This window comes from Dromaius novaehollandiae, chromosome Z (genome assembly GCF_036370855.1).
Source record: "Dromaius novaehollandiae isolate bDroNov1 chromosome Z, bDroNov1.hap1, whole genome shotgun sequence".
Lineage (NCBI taxonomy): Eukaryota > Metazoa > Chordata > Aves > Casuariiformes > Dromaiidae > Dromaius > Dromaius novaehollandiae.
Window position 1 is genome coordinate 42,749,794 of NC_088132.1, and position 20,691 is coordinate 42,770,484.

Sequence of the window (20,691 nt, forward strand, 5' to 3'; positions counted from 1 at the left end):
AGGGTGTCAGTAGTGTTTCCTACCCTTTGAGTGCTTTGCTTGACAAACCACACAGTGCTCTTTTAACATAGTATAGTACATTTTTTGGTAAAGACAGTTTAGGTGAAAAATAGTTTTAACTGATTGTCACTATACCTCTCTGTGCCTTGTCATCAGCCCTTCACTCAAGCCTTTTGCATTGCTGCACAAACTGTTGCCACTTCAGTCCCACTAAGCTGAGAGCAGATACAGCCTGTATTTTTCACCAGCGATGGTCAGCTGGGTCCTGACTGATTGGGCATTTTTTGTCTTCTGCCTCACCTGTCAGTAAAGTGGTATACTGTGCCCCATCTGGTATTCTCAGGCAAGACACGATTGCCAGAGTCTGTGCTGTAGAAGCTGAAAATGGCTTAGGAAACTCTGTCCTGCCTTTTACTCTCTCACCGCTTTAGTAATTGGGAAAACAGTAGCCTTGTGATTTCTCTCTCCTTTAGTGGAGGAGGGACCAAATGCAAGGTAAGGCAGTGTTCGGAGGCCCACACAGGTCCCCTGCTCATCTCACTTCTGGTTCCCACCTTCCTACGGCTCCCAGGTGCTCCCACATAATGACTGCTGCTGCTGCTTCTTTGGCATCACCAGTGTGCCTTAAGAGAACTGTGCCAATTATTATTTAGGCAGGTTGCCAATATTTTCTCGCAGCATACAAAAGAGGGAATGGAAATGGCAATTTTAACACATTATATCTCAGGAAAAGCTGAGCAGAATTTGATGAGACAAAGGGCACTTTTGTAGCCTGAAGGCATTCCCTTGCTAAAATCACAAAAGCATGCTGAAAAAACCGTGCTGTTAGAGCTTCTCTTATGAAGAAGATTTTGAGATTCTCTTATTGCAGAAAGCTAGATAACCAAAAGCATTTTAAAGATCCTATGCTAATAAAAATTGTTTTTTACTTGCAGAAACCTGGCTGCGTTTTACAGTCTCACGTTTGGTCAGATTGCCCCCTCACCGTTCCCAGCTAAACTCCCATGCTACACCTGCTTGGCCTAATGCTGCTGCAGGCATGTCTGTATTGTACAACAGCATGTGATCCAAAGATCCACCTTTCCTTCTCCACTGTAATGCTCACCTGAGCTGTTAAATTCACAACGGACAGCATACTGATACTGGCTTAGGGCTATAGAAATACAAAAGGCAGTATCACCACATAAATTCGGCAGCATATCCGAGCTGGTTTCCCCTGCCCTGGTTAGTTCAGGTACAGTGCTGTGCTAATGCATCCATACTGCTCCAAGATCTGGAGCTAACATGAGATTGGCACCACTGTGCTTGGGTACACTGTACCTACGTACCATGCACTTACTGGGTAGTGTAAATTTGTTTGAAATAAATGTTCATTTGGGTGTTTTCTTCCCTGCTGTGTGGAACCTCTGTTTTGAGCATACAGGTGCGATAAAACAGTATGCAGAAGGTAGCCCTTGGCAATGCATTTTGCAGCTGAGTAGCCCAGAGGGGATGGAGAGGCAGTGGGGAGATGCAGATCTCCGTTTCTTCTGAAACTGAACTTTCTACTATGAGTTGCCCTGCCACAATCAGGTCAGTTCAGTTATGGCAGAATTAAATATGGAAGCCAGCGCCACGAATTCCATATCTCAGCAGTGTGGACTCACGTATGCGAAGTATGTTTTTTGATGCATCCTACATAATTAATAAAGGAACTGCAGCATGCTCAAATTGGCAGGTTATTATACCAAATTGGTAGACAACAGGAAAATAGCAGATTGAATGGACTGTATGTAACTTAACTATAGGAAAAAGGCATCTTTTTAACAAAATACTTGCTTACAATAGAAAATGTCTGCCCTTTAGGACATTATTGTAACATAATGTAGTGTACATTTTGATTTCAAGAGCTCGGAAGAACAGATGAGGTGCACTTAGCTCATGTTTTGTTTTTTTATGGGTTTGACATTTGCCCATGAACACGGTACACTAAATTAGGTAGAAAGAAAGACTTGTGCTGGTTAAAATAGACTGCAGAGCCAGTGAAAGGGAAGTGGGAGTTGATAATATTGATTAGAAGCTAGAAATTGTAGAAGATTGTTAAGGGAATGGAACAACCTGAACAAAGCTGATGGCCAGCTGAATTAAAGGCAGTAAGAATGAACTTTTAAAGTGTAGTAGGATCAAAAGGAAACTTGTCCTGTGATATAAATCTAATAATGAGTATAAGCAATATAATAGTCTAATAAAATGGTAGAAGTATTTAAATATATATTTGTATTTTTAGGAAATGCCTGATGATTTATATATTTCCTTTTTGATAAGGAAACACTTTCCATTTTCAGAGCTATTAACAAGATTACCTAGGATGTCTTCAACTTAGAAGATCTAGAAAGTTTGCATTTAACATATGTAGAAAAACTGACCTAATAATTCTGATTGTTTGTGTCAGCTGAAATTATGGAAGACTCTTGATAATTTCAGATTATAATTGAAAAATACTGGGTAATCTCTTAAATGTTATCATTTCTTTTCTGTTGTAAAAGTGAACAAAAATTGTCACATGTGAGGTGATAGGTACGCCTTTGTAAGAGTCTGATTAAAATACGCAGGGTTTTAGTTTGAAATCGATAGATTTGCCTCCGCTGGACACTTCTTTGACTGATACCACAGCAAACATTTCAACCTAGTTAATATTTTGTTTCAATTAAGCTCACGGAATTTGACCTAGATTTGACCCTATGCAGATTCAAGGAATGAAGTTCATGGAAAAATGTTTGCACTCATTTAAAGGGGGAATTATAAAATAACACATATCCCTTTCACAGCTTTGTCTCAGTTTAGAATGTTCGTATTGGAGCTTCAGATTACCAGATTTGTAGAAGTGCATATGACGGTAGTACCTGTCTGTTCTTAAAATGCCATACATTTTTAAAAACATCTTTTTTTTCATAATTCCTTCCTAAAAATGAAAAAGGAAAATTTTGTTCATTAATATCAAGTAAATTTATCATCATTCTTAGTATATAATAATTTCTGTAGTAAATAAAATAAATAGTAAATTGTCTTTGTAAATAGTAATTAGTAAATTAGTAGCCATCAATTTAGTGATTGGATAGTAGCATTCGTTAGCACTAATGAAAAATAGTGATCCCCCCCATTTCTTCTGTGAATGTTAAATTTCTCTTACAGATGCACAAAACTTCACCCCTGCAGTTAAATGGGTAAATGCCGGGTCCTCCACTGCTTTGCAATGGTGATGAACTGCTTGTAAGTCAGATAACTTGCTGTCTGTACAGGAGAGATACAGGCGGGAAGTCACTGAGAAGTGGCAGGCTGGGTTGCCAAACAGATGAAAAGAATGAGGCTACATGCCTCGTGCTTCGGCACCCATGAATGCTAAGTTTGTTGTCATCACTGGCTGTGCAGGTGTATTGGATTAGTCGGAGAGACTGCTTTTTTGTTTTCTTCCTCTTGGCTCTTTAATGATTTAACACACGAGTTCAAAACTGTGACTATATCCAGCATTATTTATATGAGTATACAAACATTTGGTATGTATACGATACACATTATTATGTATACATGCATAAGTACGCTCTACTGCAGGGGGTCTTATTTTTGTAGAAGGTCTCATATTCATTGTGCACCGCAGGCTTGAAGAATGCCTTTTCATTATCCATGAAATTCTATCCATCTTTGGCTTATAAATAAAATGTTAGGAAACACCCTTTCCTTCCCTCACCCCTGGCACTCCTCAGGAAAGTGTTGGCAGCCTTTACAATGATGATTGCTGCACCGTGATTCTGGGCATGGGCTTGTGGCATTGCCACAACAGTAAATACTTACTGGGGAAGTGACAAAATGGTCTGGATTCTTCCACCTTCCCCCCTTTTCAATATCCCGGCAGCAAACCAGTCTGAGCTGAACTGTTTACCTTCACCTGCGCAGCACATGGATCTAGAGGCCCACGGTACCCTCGGAAGAGCATTTTCCTAGTGCCAACTTCTGCTGGGTTTTTCCTAGCACAAGCAGCAGCAATGTGTCTTACAGTGCTGAGGGCTTAGAATTCCTCCTGTTGACTCAGTTTAGGAGAAGGAAAAGAAATGTTTAACAATATGAATAACCAGATTTGTTCCCTTTCCTCTTTTCAGATTCCCTCTGAATCTGAATTTTGAATCTTCCTTGTGAATTTTGTCCCCCCTCCCTGGGAAATTTCATTCCAAAGACTGCACAAAGAATAGAATTTAGTTTGCAAAGTCAAGTACGGCATAAGTAGGAAATATGAGAATTAAGATTTCTAATGCAACTTCGATGTGCTCTCATTGTATATATATGTGATGATACAGTCTTCAATTACATGGCTGCAATCTATTTTATCCCATCAAGGCCACTGTATTGCATGGATACAAGAAGCAACAGAATTCAGGTTACAGAGACAACCAGAAATCTGTAATACTCCTGTGCTTGACTTGGCAACTTGAAGGATGATACTTCAACATCTTTTTTTTTTTTTTTTTTACGTACGATTAATCCATCTGTGCATCTGAAGTCAAAAAGCAAAGAGGACTATAAAACACTAAACAATACAGCATCAAATCTTGAAGCTGATTTCAGTTCAGTTAAGGAAAATCGTATTTGCTTTAAAGACTGATGATTTATTTTGTGATAGATTTTGATCTGATTTTGAAACAGCATAGTTTTGATCTCTTGCAACATAACACAAAGCTGTCAATGAAAAGCAAGCCAGCTTGGCAATGTATTTTTCACACTGTGATGCCAGTTTTGGAAAGAGTGATGTTCTGAGGTCAGAATGTGCATCACAGTGTCATTTTTGCCCTTTTTTGCCTGTTGACTTTGAAATCTCTTCATTTTATCAGCTTACTAACTGCGCTAGCTCAGATTATTGCTGATAGGCAGTTCTAATAGGTTGTTTGAACAAGTGTGACAAGTTTTTCTTCCCTTCCCACCCTGTGTTGAGGTTAAGAGGGTTTGTATTTTTGGATAGTTACTGGATGTATTCAAAACAAATACATGTTGAAGATTTTTTTTCTTTAGGAAGTTTGAAGTACCTTATCATCATTCTCTATCCTTGTGAAGCTGTCAGTTTTGACTCGTGAGAATGTAAGAGTCAAGCGTAAGGTTTCCCTCGTGCGTGAGGTGCCATCTTAATTATTTTATTTGTTTTAAAATGCAGCTCACTGAACGGATGGATGATGACTCTTGTAATCTTAGTTTATGGCAGTGCTCAACAAAAATTCCTGGATGTGAAATGGCAATATCAGTCTACTAGACCAAGAGCAAGGCATACAGCTGGTTCTAGTGCAGGTGGATCAGCAGCTGATGGAAGTAGTTTTTTTTCATGTTTTGTCAAAATACTGATAGTTGTTTACAACCAGTTATTCATGTAGTTGTTTGAATTTTTCCTTTGAATCTTTTGTAGTGTTTTTCCCCCTCTTCTTTATGTTGATCATTCTAATACTGAAATTCTTTACTCTGGAGATGTTCTCTGGCTAGAAGAGGAAGATTTTTGATTGATCAGTTTAGTCTTGCTCTCTGTAGGGTTAGCCCAGTGGGCAGGTAAGGAGTTTTTTCATTCGTTGATCTGCATAGTTCCTTGGTTAAAAGTCGGGGGTGCAAAGGGAGTAAATTCAGGCTGCCTCAAAAAGCGCTTTTCAGAAGCTGTGTTCCGCTGCCTTTTTCCTTCCCATGTTTTAAAAACGTGTGCCGTTCTTGGCTGGTCCAAAAAGTTCATGTATGAGGGCAGAGGACAGAAAAGAGTAAAGACAAGAATGGGCTTGGCAGCTGCCTCTGCACTTTTTTCTGATAATTGAACCATAGAAATGTCAGGCTAAAAAAAATAAGCTAATGCAGTGGTTGCAAGAAGAGGATGTGTGTCATGCTGGTGATCCATGTAGCCATCATGAGAAGTATCCAGCTGGTCTGCAGAACTGTGCTTAGCAGTAACATTCAAAGTGACTTTTATTAGAAGTTTGATAGAGAAGGGACAGAGTAATCAGAAATTATACTATGGGTTTTCTGTGGTCTGTTGATCAGATGGTACGGGAGCCCTTGTGAGAGTTCTTCCCTTGCAGCGCCCCAAGTACACCTCACTCAGCCCTGACACATTTACCAGCCAGCTCTTTAAACCTGCCGGGGAGAGAGATTCTGCGGCCTTTCTCCCTTGGTGCCATCTGCCAGTGATTCCTCCTGCTATTATTAGAAAGCTCTTCTAAAACTCAGAACTAAATTTTCTTTGCTTCTAGTTAAGCCAGTTTCTTCATGTCTTGTACTCAGCGGACACAAAGAAACATTGATCAGCATTTTCTTATAGCAATTTTTGGTTTTGGAAGAGAACTGTTATGCCTATCCCCCGGCTTTTGTTTTTTGTTAGAAAACAAATGGAGCTCCTTCATTCTTTCCTTGTAGGTCTTGTTTTACATGCTTCGTTGTTGCTGAGTATATATACCTTTGCTGTTATTTCAGAGATAGCCTGCTTAGGTTAATCTCCCAGGAAGAAAATAGCAAGGTTGCACACCACTGCACTATCTCTATCAGATAAGGTAGACACCAAGAGGGCCCTTATATAAATCCTCTATCGAGTCAGCTTGTCACGAAACTGATATATGGTAGCTCTTACCAAACATATTTCCTTTTGGGAAGACCTGTTCCCTCAGAGAAGATAGGTAACATTACACTTGTACAGACAATGTTTCTTTGATCAGAAATGGCTCTGCTGCTGTGAGTTTGTCGTTAGCAGACAAAAGTGTCTCAGGCAGACAGACTGTCAACTTTCATGTTAATGTAATCTTGGCAAAGTTTCTGTGTTCTGGTGAGAAAATAAATCATCTCACTTGTGCTATATTTGTGAGAAAAAACATCAATATATGAATCAATATATAACTGAAATTATTCTGTATTGATTTTCAATCTTAAGTGACTGATTTCCATAATTATCTCTCTCACAGTACTGGCTGGATCCTGCAAAGACCCTTGCTGAACATAAGGAATTGATAAACAGTATGTAGTTCAAACTTTTAAAGAAAGTATCTGAAGATGAAACAGCAGAGAAAATATTCCATGTAGCCTTTATATTCTAGTCGCAACAGAGTAATAGCTCTTGAACTCCACGTCAAAATTTCACATACAGATTGAATGTACCATTATTTTCTAAAGGTGTTTGTGAGATTATTGTCCAAGGATTTCTCTGCCATTACATTTTTATTTTAGAATAACAAATCATGCTCTTCTTAACTTGTATAATTAATTTTATAGTAGCTGTGATACCTCTACCATACTAACCACATGAAATTCCTTTTTGTGTTTTGCAAGTAAAAATATTATTGATCATATATTGTCTAATGTTTTTGCTGTATTACTGTCATCTTCTGATATAATATCTGTTACTTGCATTATAATTAAAGAATTTTAATAAGATTTCTTAAACAATAAATTGGAGACTTTCTTTAGAGGATGTAAAAGTGGGAGTGTGCATGAAATAAATGCGGCTGTAAGAATCTCAGGACCGAGTTAACTGAATCTTACTGGAGAAGAACAATGTATATGTAAAAGCTGAATTAGAAACACTTTTTCAAATATTTATTAATTAAACTGGCATATAATTAAAATCTCTTTGTAAGATATTTGAAAATGTGGAAAGGATTAATATTAAGTATTATAATTTATCATAGGGAATCACATTTCATACAATTACATTTTTCAAAAGTTTCAGTAGAAAAAGTGTCTAAAGGTGAAAACCAAGCATTAAAAAAAATCTTGGAAAAATAGTTAGCATTGAAATCTAAAGTTAAAATCTTCAAAATAAAAACTCCAAGTAGAATATGGGATATGTATAAATAGACACAGACTAGGAAAACACAATAAACAGAGTTTTCTTAGTCTTGTTTTTAATTTTTTTTATTTTATTTGTGCTATTAGTATTTTATTATTTTATTGTAATTGTTTGGTTTTGATGTGTTATGAATATAGATGTTCTACTTTGCTAAAGAATATTATGTGGCTGTGTTAGGATTTATTGGTGACTTCAAGTTTTATAAGCTTCATAGTAGGTGTTTTGAAATCAAGTAATATTCATAACTATTATCTTTTGCACTGATTTTATTTTTTCTCTCAGATGGACCACCGTACACTCTGTATTTTGGCATTAAATTCTATGCAGAGGATCCATGTAAACTTAAAGAAGAAATAACAAGGTGAAGTATTTTGATACAAGTACAGTTTGTTGGTTTCAAGGTAGTAATCCATTAGAGTCAGGTGCATACTGCTGTGGTGTGACTGGGTTGTTTTTGCTTGAGCATCTGGGTGTGCAGGAAGAGAACTGTGAGTAGCTTCACAGAGGTTGGTAGGAACCACTGTTTGGGAAGATCAGGATGAAAAGGTACTCTCTAGTGCATTAAAAATCAGAGAAATTTGATGTGCATTTGAGTATTTTTTTTTTCTTCTCCAGTCTGTCTTTATGCATACGCTATAGTGGAGTTTAGCGTTTACTTGGGTACCTAAATACAGGGGATTTTCTTCTTTATTGGTCATACCTTAAATTCCAGGACTGTTTTTCAAGAGGACTTCTCTTTGTCCTTCTAAAAATATGTGAAGGAAATTGAAGAGCTATGTGCTTTTCATTCTTTTAGATAAGGTTGGCCTCTAAAAAAAATGTGAGGATAAGGCGCGCAGACGCGTGCACACATATTTGCATGAACTCTCACACAGAGGCTTTTCTATTTGCTTTATTTATGAAAGATCTTAGACAATTAATTTTATATTCAAAGGGAACTTTGAAAATTGTGATAGGTAGATGGATAAAATTAGTGTACTGACTTGCATTAATGCCAAAATATTTCTTTTGATGTCCAAGCTTGTGCTCAAGAGGAATATGACATGTGAGAATTTATTTGAATACATGCAGGGATTTTAATTTTCCTTAATCAAAGGTGGCAGTTGTTACAGCATAAGCAGAATATTTTTCATGTATCACAATGAGAAATTTTTTTTTTCCTAAGGGCACTGCAGTATCAGAAGTCTCAGTATAACAAGATTGATATTGACCTGGTAAAAATAAATAAAATTATGACTCTGCAGGTAAAAAGTATAAGCTGGATGAAGTGTAATGCCCTTCTGCCCTGAAAATTTGATATGGTTTTGTTGTACTTTTCCAGAAGTACTTTCAGTCCTGCTCACAGGGTGAAAGAGATGGCCCTGGGAAGAGAACTTCAGCAACAGAATCTATTGTGATTACTACTTGGGAGGCAGGTCAGATTTATGTCTGTGGAATGACAGGGGCTAAATTTTCAAAGATTGTATTTGGTTTCCTTGTAATAAAGTTAGTCCATGATTTGCACTGCTAATTTGGTATGCAAATCTAATCAAGAAGCATTTTGGCATAAACAGTAAGCCTCTATTTTTGTGTGCACAGTGTTTGCTCATGCAAAAGTTGTGCCCTAGAAGGTACAGAGGTACATAAGAAAGGAACACACTTATAACTACACTCTTTAAAAAACACATTGAAGAATAGCCAAATGCCGTCAAACTTTATGAGCATTTATTCCTATACGCTCTTAAACCTTGGAAGGAAGAAATACATTTTCAGAAAAAATGTAATAATAAAACCACAAAAATAAAGCCTTCTACCTAGAAGGGATTACAGCTACTCTTTTTCTTCATAATAATAATTTTCAGCAGGAAGTATGTGATTCCAGTGGCGTGCTAACTGTGTTTATTTGGACCATGTATTTGTTATTTTAATGGGTATGTGAGTGGAGTCTGTTGTTATTAGATGTTAATGAGCTGTGGCATTACATGATTACTGTTTGCAAATAATGAAAACCTGTCAAATTTGTAATTGCTTCACACCAAAATCTAATTTTGGTTTGTAGGCAAAAGCTAACGCTGAGGTGATTCCTATTAACATTTACTAGATGCGTTTGCTAGAGCTGCGCTTAGGTACTATTATGTATGCGTGACAAACTTGACAGCGAACAAGGTGAGAATACTTTAGCTACAAGTTTGGACAAAAGGCCTGGTTCTGTGAGGAGCTTAGTGGCTTCAGTAGGAATTGAGAATGTTCAGCCCTTTGTAGGAGTCACTCAAGCACTTAACAGTTACTGCCCCTGACTGTTTTTTGCAAGGAGGTGAGTTTTGTTGCAAAGTCATTGTTCTGTTTCATTCTGAGCATTCGTACTGGAAATATAGAGATATGGACACCTGCTACGTGGAAAGGACATTGATAGCAGTGTTCCTGAAGCTCTGCACTGTAGGGCTGCAGAAGTGCTAAAGAGAAAAACGAGTGTATATCATAAACTTATTTCATGTTAAAAAGAAGATGCTGTGTGCTCCGAAGTAGCTTTAAAATCTTCTTTACCATCATCAGCATCCATACAGAGAATATTTGTCTAGATGGGACTGGCAAAACCTGGATAGAAGCATTACTGAGATCCTGCCTAGACAGAAGAAACCCTGAGCGTGTGTGCTTTATATCTCCTGATGACATTCTCAAAAAACTTCTGTGCAAGGCCCTGGCTCTTAGGGGTGGAAAATACTAGCCACTTGTTTAAGGATCAGCATTTTCTACTGTAGTATCACAGAAAGCACAGCACATATTCTGGGGATTATTAACCAGAAAGAAACGGGTATCCTTACGCAGGGACTCATTTGGTCTGATAAAGTCTAGCAATTGTTATTGGGTCTTAAATAATTTAAGGATCAGCTATCATGCAACCTGCAGTTTGTGAACTTCTCAAGGACAAGAACAGTTGCACTTTGAACTTACAGAGCATTCTGAGGTGTTTTTGTGAGTAATGTGTAATAACAAACACAGAATAAATCAGTTAAAATGTAGCTGAATGGCTCTGTGTAGATGAAGTTGAATTAATGAATAATGAAAGAACTGTACGCATGTATGCATAACCAAAATTTTTCTTAAAAAGATACCTTTTCAGTATTGCTTTTGTTTGAACTTGGTGCAAGAACTTCATACAAGGTTCTGTAAAACACTGTGTAAATCTGTTGTAGTAAAAACAGACAAAACAAAAAAAGCGTGTTTAAAAAGACTTCCTAGAATGAGTATGGGGAGTTGAAAAACCAAACAGGTCTTTTGCCTGATGGCTTGTTTTCTTGTCTTTGCCTTTCCATCCGTTTTGTGTGTATTGTTTCATTGCGAGTTCAGCATTGGAAAGACGGGAGAAGGTGTGGCAAATGCAGATACTTGTGTTCAGCTGGCATCTGATGTCTGAGCAGTTTGTCTAATGTGTGTTGAATATGTACATTGGAGGTTGGAGAAACTATATGTAAGGTGTTTTGGTTTGCATTTGATATAATGCTGGAAAGTGAGAGATCCGCGTCAGTAAAAAATATTCTTAAAAGCTTTGATTTTACCTTGACTTCTCAGTCCTGCTGCTGATTTTTACTTCAGTGTGGCTTTACTTTGAGGCCTGCGTATGTACCATCAAGTGGATATAAAAGCAGTTTACAATTCAAAAATTACATTTTATCCCTGCTATCTCTGTTCCAAGAGGGCAGGTGCTCTGCACTAAGACAAATACAGTTAGCTGCTGGTAATACATCCACCCATTTCTTCATGAGGGGACAGCCGCAATGAAATCTGCTTCCTGCTCTAGACCATTGATTCAAGAGAGTCTGATGCCCAGTTCTCCCCTAAGGTGATCCACTAATCAAGTTGAACTTTGGCCCTTTAATAGGTTTCTAACAGAATTCTTCTGATTTTTAGCCCTCTTTGCTATTTCCTGACTGCTGTATGAAAGTCAAAAGAGTGAAATTACATTTTTATGAGGAAAATTAATTTTATCTGCTCAATATAAGCAGATGGGAAAACTGCAGACTTCTCCCCATCCAGTTTCTTTCACTGGATTAATCTTAGTTGTTACTTGATGGTTAGGAGGAGAAAAGTAATTTGGACAGGAATACAATTTTTGATTGTCACCTAATTATGTTGCATGGTATGTTTTTAGTTAACTGGAAGATGATGAAATGTTACTTGGTGCATCAGACTCAATACTGAAGTAATAGCTTCATTTCCTCTCTGTCATGTTTTAGGTATCAGTTTTTCTTGCAGGTCAAGCAAGATGTTTTACAGGGCCGCTTGCCTTGTCCAACCAACACTGCAGCGCAGCTGGGAGCATATGTGATTCAGTGTAAGTTCTTCTGGTCAGCTGAGAGCTTATTTCTTTTAATCCTGTATTATGATTCACTTTAAGTGTTGACTGGAGACTCAATTAACACTTTATGCATTCCTTTCAGAACAGAACAAAACAAATTAGATCGATTTGTACCAGAGAGCTGTAAATAGATGCCCGTTCAGAACAGAGGATGTAGAAGTAATATAGAAATTAATAATATAGAAATAATATAGAAATTCATGCCAAAAAAAATTGAAAAGTCAGATGATATGAATTACCTTCTGAAGAGTCTGACAAACACTGTTTGCCTTGCTCAGGAATACCTTATTTTGTACTTACAACATTACGTGTAGAATATGTCAACCCCCCTTTTTTTTCCTGTAGTGTATTTTTTACTTCATCGGGCAATTTACAGAGTTGACGGGTCATCGGCAGCCTCCAGCCAACACATTCTGTCAAATAAAAGAATCTTTCAAAAATTACATTATGTCAATGTGAATGTGCCTCTGCTTGAAGAGAGGATGTGTTTTGACCTGAAGTGAAGAATTTTAATTCTTCCTGTCATTTATCTGCATTCATCCATCAGTAGTTAGCTTTTCAGAAGCAGAAGATATATCCTATATACTAGTGCTCAATTAGGAAGGAGCTGTCTTTCTACCAGTTATGCCTCTTATACTGCAGCTCAGGCTCTATGTTCAAACACAATAGGTAACCTGGGTATTAGATAATAGGAAAAATTGTATGACAAGTCATGCCAGGAACTGTGACTGCATGATTTGTTTTACGTTAGATTTGTATTTCTTGTGTGTGATATATATTAAGCAAAGATTATCTACAATGTGATTCAACAACACATAATGCAAGACAAAAAATACTCCTTTCATTTCTGTTTTAGAATAACAAGGCAGAATGAAATAACTTGTATTCAAAATGTGAGTGGACATCACAGAATTTCATGGTGTATTGCATGCATTTCAAAGCAGCTAGTTTCTTAGTTCTGGTTTTTCATATGTTTATTTTTAACTGACATTTTGCCATTGACTTGACATACTCTGAAAAGACTCTTTGCAATGCACTTTTCACTTTACTGGCAGTTGCACATTCCCTGAAAAAATACTGCAGTATGAAGCAGGAAGTTATGTAATGATGGTAACAACTTAAACATACTATGAGAAATGAGTAAAAAAAAAAATCTTGTCATCTAGCCATTTTATAAGATGGTTAGAATGTGGGAAGCTGCTGTTTTGATATAAAATCTTGTTTATATGATTCTAATCTCAGTTGTTCTACGGAAAAACAATGAGGAAGCGCACACAACAGAGGTCAGTTAAAGCATAGCGAGAGTAGAGAATTAAATTTAAAGACTAGAGAATTAAATTTAGACTTGGCAGCAGTAAATGTACATTCCCATTGACTCTATAAAAAGTGTTGTCCTTTTATTAAAGGCCTGCAATTGTACCTGAGGTACATCTGTGTCAGATATTTAAAATGCAAACTCAAAGCATGAGCACTGAGGTCAGCAGCCTTTCCAAGGGTGATACGCCAGACTATATTGTTTTCTTTCACAGACTGAGGTGAGATGCATTTGTCGAGATGCAGTAAGAGCTGAGAAGCTCTGCTCATTGCAGCAGTAGGCTGTGGCAGGCGCTGTACCAGTGGCACCTTTCCCCCATGGAGGTAGCAGCTGCTGGGTTCAGGAGGAGCTGGGGGCTGCGCGTCCTTTCCACCTTCTGCTCCCAGCCGCAGGCCCTGCATGTGCCATTCAGATGATGCTGGGGTGTCATCTTTGGTGTCCATGCTGATCCTTTCCTTAGCACATGAACCTTACGTCTCCTTTTGTGGGCAAAGACTGCAGACTATTAAAGTGACAATGATGGAAAAGACAGTACCCATGGCACAGTCTGCAGGATATACTAATTCTGGGTTTTGATCTGACTTGTTCCTATTAAGAATGCTGAAGTTCTTGCAGTTGTAGCTATTCCTGTTGATCCTGTTATAGGCAAGGAACACATTGTTTTTAAGAGAGATTTTTTGAGGAACTTCTCAACATCTCCACTGAACAGGTAACTGTCTTCTTCTGGAAATGTTATTACAATCCAGAAAGAAACATGAGTGGTTAGATGAGCCTTTTCCTTCATAGCCCTTATAGTCTCCTTTTGGCTGTGTTTAAGGCTTCAGTTGGCATTGGATAGAAACCTTCAGTGAAGGTTTTCTCACAGAGGCCCCAGGTGTGCTAATTTTGCTCAGGGTTATTCAAACAAATTAACATTAACTGTAGCAGTTTCTCAGATAGATGCAATTCATTAAAATTAAGATCAGTATATGTGTATTTATTTCATAATTGTATGGCAATATGTAAAGTAATATAAGGTATGCAAATTCTATTTTTTTCAAAGAAAATCGTGTTTTGACTATTCATTAAAATTTTTTCGTTTAAGAAAATTTCTTTCTTTGTAATTATTTTGATTTTGAAAGTTAATTTAATGTTCAGAAAATATACTGCTACTTTATTGGAGAATGACATCTTCCTCACAAGAAATGACGCTTTTCTTCAAAGGACCTATCCCTAGGTCTATCTCATGATACTTGTCTACATTCCCTTTCAGACTTTGACATTTCTGTTAAGAGTCCCAGCAAGTATACGAATCAGTTCTGTCTGTAATGTTACAACTTAGGAGGGCACAAATATTCTAAGAACTGGACTTTGCTTCTGCATTTGTTTTACATATGCTGCCAAATAACATACAGCATCAAATGCAAACTTGTACTGTTCTGGACAAAATTAGATCGAGTTCTGTAAAAGTGACAGCCTTCATGTCAAAATTTCTAGCTCTTTGAACCTTTAATTTCTCTTTAAAAATGTTTGAAGGCTTTTTTTTTTTTGTGGGCTGGAATGGACAGCTCTGTACATAAACAGCAGATTATCTTGTGTTTTTCCTCTTCAAAAGGAGAATAGGTTTTGGGTTTTTTATGTGACTGCATGGTGAAATAACAATCACTTGGGTAAAGGTGGATTGGCACAAATAGCTGGATTAGATAATATACTTTTCGATTAACATAAAGCATTGAAAACTGATGAACTCTTTTCTTTTCTTGTGTACTGTAGCTGAGCTGGGGGACTATGACCCGTATAAGCATACTGCAGGTTATGTGTCGGAGTACCGTTTTGTTCCAGACCAGAAGGAAGAGCTGGAAGATGCCATAGAACGGATACACAAAACTCTGATGTAAGAATTCAGTAATGGTGGTAACTTTGCATTTAAAATCAGTTTCGGAAATGCTTGGTAAGTGCAAACAGGGAGCACCTTACATTGCCAGCTGGAGATCTGCAGACTTGAGGAGACACACAGCATCCAGTTATGTCCCTCAGAAAAGTAGAATAGAAACGTTTTATGTGTTTGAAGTTGTCCTTTTCAGAACTGAATAGGAAAATAAATGGAAATATGATGTTTGTCAGGCCTAGGTATGAGCATTTCTGAACCAGCAGTTTTAATAGCAGTCCTGTCTTCTCTTAGTTTGTTGTAGTGGAAAAAAAAAATCTAAATCTTCTGAATTGTTTGAGTTCAGTTCTCTGTTCCAGCACAGATTTCCTGTGTAATTTTGGACAAATTGCTTACTATATCCATGCCTCAATCTACTCTCTGTAAAATGGGGATAATACTTCTTTTCCTTTGCTGTCCTATGTATTCCAATAATGAATTGTTAGGATAAAAAGCACTTTTAATATAGTAATGTACAGCACTTAGTACAATGAAGTGTCTCTTTTTTTGCCAAATCCTTAGCTGGGGTAAGGAAGGAGTGCTTGTAGCAACCTGCATAAATCTTTGTGAGAGCAACTCACATTGCAGGAGGTACCAGGAAAGCAGTTTGTATGCCCATGGCTTAAGCGATGGTCTCAGTTGCAACATCTGTATGAATTAAAGAGGCAGTTTGGTTTTACAGGCATAAAGTCCTTTCATTATATTAACCAACATGTCTTAAGTAAAACATATTGGCAGTGATCACTTTAATGGATTCCCTGGTAAGGAAGAACATATGATTGATAAGAAAAAAAGCAGTACCTAGAAACAAAGTCATCAGGCAGCACTGAAGAAGTCACAGCATTAGAAGTGCTGGCTTCTGGACAAAAAACAAACAAATTCTAAAACTTTGCATAAACATATAAACAGTGGGAGCACAAGATAACTGGTGGGCATCAGAAGAGTTTTGGTTTAAACTGAACCAGACAATACAGAAGTTCGCAGACATCAAAACTGTACCTGAAAACATTTCTCTGGCATGGGGAGGCACTGAGAAGGCAGAAATAAGTCAGGGACCCAGTGATTGCAGAAGTAGAATATTAGGCTTAGTGCAGACAGGACGAAAGGGACCTGAAGAGATCTGAAACGGATATATCAGCAGACCTGAGAGATTCATGTAATCTCAACTTAACTGTGGAAAAAAGTTGGAAAAGACAGATTCATTTTGATAACAGAGGCTTGCAAAGCTTCGGTTCTCCATCTTCCCGGTACTGGAATGATAATCACCCTGAATACAAAACAATGTGCATTGTACTATCTTTGACATGATGGGCAATCTCTGCCAGATGGTGGACCCCGAGATGCTGATTTGGGATTCAGTTGATTCTCTGTCAGGTTACAATTTGTGCATGCGACATCTTCCCTTGATTGTGGGAAGTGGGAAGCAAAACTGTAATAGGGACAACCGGGAGATGGACTATAGAGGCAAGCTGTTAAGCAAAGAAAGATAAGGACTGGTAACCTCTGGCCCCGTTTGTTCTGTCAGTGCTTGAGTAGGAAACAACAGGAACGTTAGGAAAAAATACAACAATCTCACCTGGAAGTTGGAGCAAAGAGCATAACTGGAGTTTTTTGGAGGTGGCATCAGAGAGGTGGAGAGAACCACTTTCTGCCCCACTTACTCATTTTTAGAAATAGTCTTCTGTGTATGAAATCTTAGTAGTTACAGTGAGATCAGTTTTAGAATGAAGGTCACTTGGTGTGTGAGTGACAGAGGCAGAACGAGCAGTCGCTGTGTGAAAGCACAGGAAGTTAGGAAGATCTGGCTTCCCAACCTGCAGTTCTGAGTGTTAGACTGCCATGCCTTCAAAACTGCAAAATGTAAACCTGGTTTTGAAAATAAAACATACGAAAGAAGCTCATACTGTAGATAAAGCCAAAATAAACATTTACTTTCTTATCTTCAACTTCATATTCTAGTAAGTGTAAAAGAAGCTTGTTCTAACAAATCCAAGTTAGGTGCAATTGTGATATAACCAATTATTAAGATGAGAGCAGTAAGAAACATTTTATGAGCATGTTCATTGTGCATTTTGTCAAAGTCATGTAGAGATAGTCAGAACTAGCCATTTTGTATTTAGATCTAGATTTCTTGATTCTCCTGCTGTAATAAAGCCACGATCTGGATAAAGGTTAAGTAGTTTTTTGTCCGTAGTTCCGTATGTTTGTGTTATGTGTATCTTGTTTAATGAGAATAGGTATTAACTCAGAGCTGTTAACTTTGATAAGTTCTCTTGTGATTGGAACGCGTGCCAGTTGCCACATTACCTTGAGCTTTCTCTTTTAAGGAAGAGAATCTGTTGTTAAATAATTATTTCTGTATGGTTGCCTGACTGCTCTGTAGTAACTGATGCATTACAGAGAATCTTACTACAGGTCTTTTTGTGAAGTATAGAAGCACTGTTTTTTTCTGTTTTAGAGATGGGAAACTGAGGCACGAGGAGTTTGTTTGGGTCAACATCACAGAGACTGGGGTTGAGAAATGAAACTTGAGATTAATTCCAGATCACCAATACTAAGCAACTTTCATTCCTTTCTCTTTAGTTTCTCTAGTCATTTGTGTAATAAATCAGACTATGATTCATTTAGTTCGAAGAGTTTGTAACCTTAAAGATGAAATTCAGAAGCAGGGGGAGCAGTGGTTGTGAAGAAGAGTGACAGATGTCTTAACAATAGTGTTTTTAAATGCTTACTGAGCCAGAGCTCTGCTACTCTTAAGCTCCTTGGCTGCAGTTAGGCGACAGGGATTTAGGCGCATCAGAAAAAAGAGTGACACCAGGGCACGCACGCATTGCTAGTTCAGCCTGACTGTCAGCATCAGCACTACCAGCGTGCCTTCTGTACACAGGTGAGAGCTGTCTCTGGATACAATTTTTCAAGCTAGAATGGCTGAGGGCATATCCCTGATTTTTCTCACCTACTTGGAGGCATTTTGTGAATAGGTTTGTGGAGCTCAGCTCTCAGTTTTTACACAGCACAGTAGATATTCTCGGATTTGTTCAAGATAAAGTTTCTGGAGCAAGTTTCTGAATCACGTAAGGTGGGAGAACTTAGAGGTGGGGGTTGCTCTGGTTGCATCAAGTCTCTTTAGCCTGCCTGATGCAGTTGTTGTCCCAGCTGTAAACCAGCATGACAATCCCGAGGTGAAACAGCAAAGTACAATGTGATTATGTTATCATGCACATCTTCAACTGCAAACAGCGGCGTCAGCTCTTGCACATGAGGAAACAGATACTGAGGGTGCTGCAAGAGGGTTACAATCCTTCGGTGCAAATGGGAGAGCTCCTATTAGCCCTGTTGCATTGTCTGCTCCAGACTGCAGCAGGTCGGGGGCTAACTGATACTTGGCAAGTCACCTCTTGGTGTTTTCAATCAATATTACATGTTACCAGTGAGGCATAAGGAAAGCTAAAATGCCCATAACAGATTTAAGAGGGGCTTTCAGTATTGTTTAGGGCCATCACTGGCTATGTCCAGCTAAAAGAGAGGTGCATGTTTATTACTGACTGCAAAGGCTGTTTCAGATTTGGGATGTATTGGCAAGATGCATGATGCTGAGGAGAGCTTATGTTTTTGTATATGGTAAAAAAAAACACAAAAAACATTTGTTCTTCGCAATGCTGGGAACAGTTTCAGTTCTTGAGCTTGCCTGCTCCTCTCCACATTATCTTCTCCATCTACATTTGGGAGGACATACCCTTCCCTTCCCTTAGTGGCTCCAGCTTACACCTTCACAGACCAACTCTTCACTGAGTATTTTTGCAAATACACGTATTTATATATTAGGTATAATTTTACAAATATTAATATACACGCTCAATTGACATCTAGGACTTTTGGTACTTTCAGAGACAAGTGGGACTGGTGGGATAAGTATACAAGCATTTTTTTTAATATATGATCAGAAAGGAAACAGTAATAGCAATATTTAAATTGCTGTTGGATTCCAGTGCTAATTCACTGATGGGATAATTCACATTGCTCAACACTGATTTTTAGCTTGCTTGTGAACTCGAAAAGACAATGCTGCTTCAGTGAACATTTTGCTCATATCTGTGAGAGCTACAAATATGATTTTAAAAAATCAAGCTGTGGAGTGAATTTTTATAGCAGCAGTGGCTAAAAGTAATGCCAGATTCGACGACAATCCTGAATACGCAGTGTTCTGCATATTGTGAATCAGAGGTGAACCACTGATCTGCTGGGAACTCCAGCTCTTGAGGAAAGGACTTTGTTACAAGCTTCAGGTCTGCTGCTCCAGGACTCCCTGGAAATAAGGGCAAACACCTGAGACTGTGTCAGTGCTGCTCTGTGGATGAGATAGGGTGAAGCAGTCTGTCTCTAAAATGCAGAGAAGCCATTTTGAAAACCTATACCATTGCATTTATGTTAGTGTTGCCTTTTCATGTGTCACACTTCGTATGTTTTTTACCTTGTCAGGCATAAAACAAAGTTGCAAAAACCTGGAAAGTACCTGCTAGGCTGAAGAGAATGGGGAGATGAGAGAAAATTTATATATTGCAGGATTTTTCAGGTCTTGTGTCAAGATTCTGAGCTCTGCTTCACGCTTTGAATATGAGGGGTAGCAAATGCAGTGAAATGTTTCCCCAAGACAGTAATTACAGGGTGAAGCAGGGGATGCATTTTTTAGAGTTGATGCTTATGGGATCATGAGCTGTGCTGCACTTTCTCAGTAACACTCCAGTAGCATTCATAGAAACTTTAAAAGGGAGCGAGGATGAAAATACATTTTCAGTTATTTGAGGCTTGCAATAGATGGTCTTACTGGTGTATCAGTGGCAGCTATTAAGGGAAGAACAAATTAAATTCTGAGGAGAAGTCCATGTTGAATGTTGTAAATTTATTTAGTCTTTTTGAAAGTAAATCCTTCCTTGGTGATGTCAAGTATGTTCCTAATAGCCATTTTTTTCCCACTTTTCTCCAATTTTTTCTCCTCACCATGCAGCTGATAGTAGTTATTAACTGATGCGTTGATATTTGCAGATAGAAAGGCAAGTTGGGTGTGTGAAACTGCTCATCTCTTGCAACAGACTCCAAAATTTGTTTTTACAGTAGCAAGCTTGGGTATTACCAGCTGGCCTGACTTCCTGTAGGCAAGATTTGATGAAGAAAAGAGTATTTCATCTGAAGTCATGAACCCTGCTTTCAGAAACTGCTATGGGAAAACACTTCCCCAGTCAGTCACTCATTTCTGATTTGTTAATAATATTGTAGTTATTTGAAAGACGATTATTTTGCATATT

General features: G+C 38.0%; 1 protein-coding gene across 3 annotated transcripts in view; it reads left to right on the plus strand.

The window, feature by feature from the left end:
- Nucleotides 1-20,691, plus strand: part of LOC135325036 (band 4.1-like protein 4A) — a 142,272-nt gene that overhangs the window by 56,990 nt on the left and 64,591 nt on the right. For all 3 annotated transcript variants that reach the window (XM_064502400.1, XM_064502399.1, XM_064502401.1), the window contains exons 4-7: nucleotides 6,948-6,999; nucleotides 8,114-8,192; nucleotides 12,046-12,143; nucleotides 15,235-15,355. In XM_064502400.1, coding sequence (XP_064358470.1) covers nucleotides 6,948-6,999; nucleotides 8,114-8,192; nucleotides 12,046-12,143; nucleotides 15,235-15,355 — 350 coding nt within the window. The remainder of the gene's footprint in view (nucleotides 1-6,947; nucleotides 7,000-8,113; nucleotides 8,193-12,045; nucleotides 12,144-15,234; nucleotides 15,356-20,691) is intronic.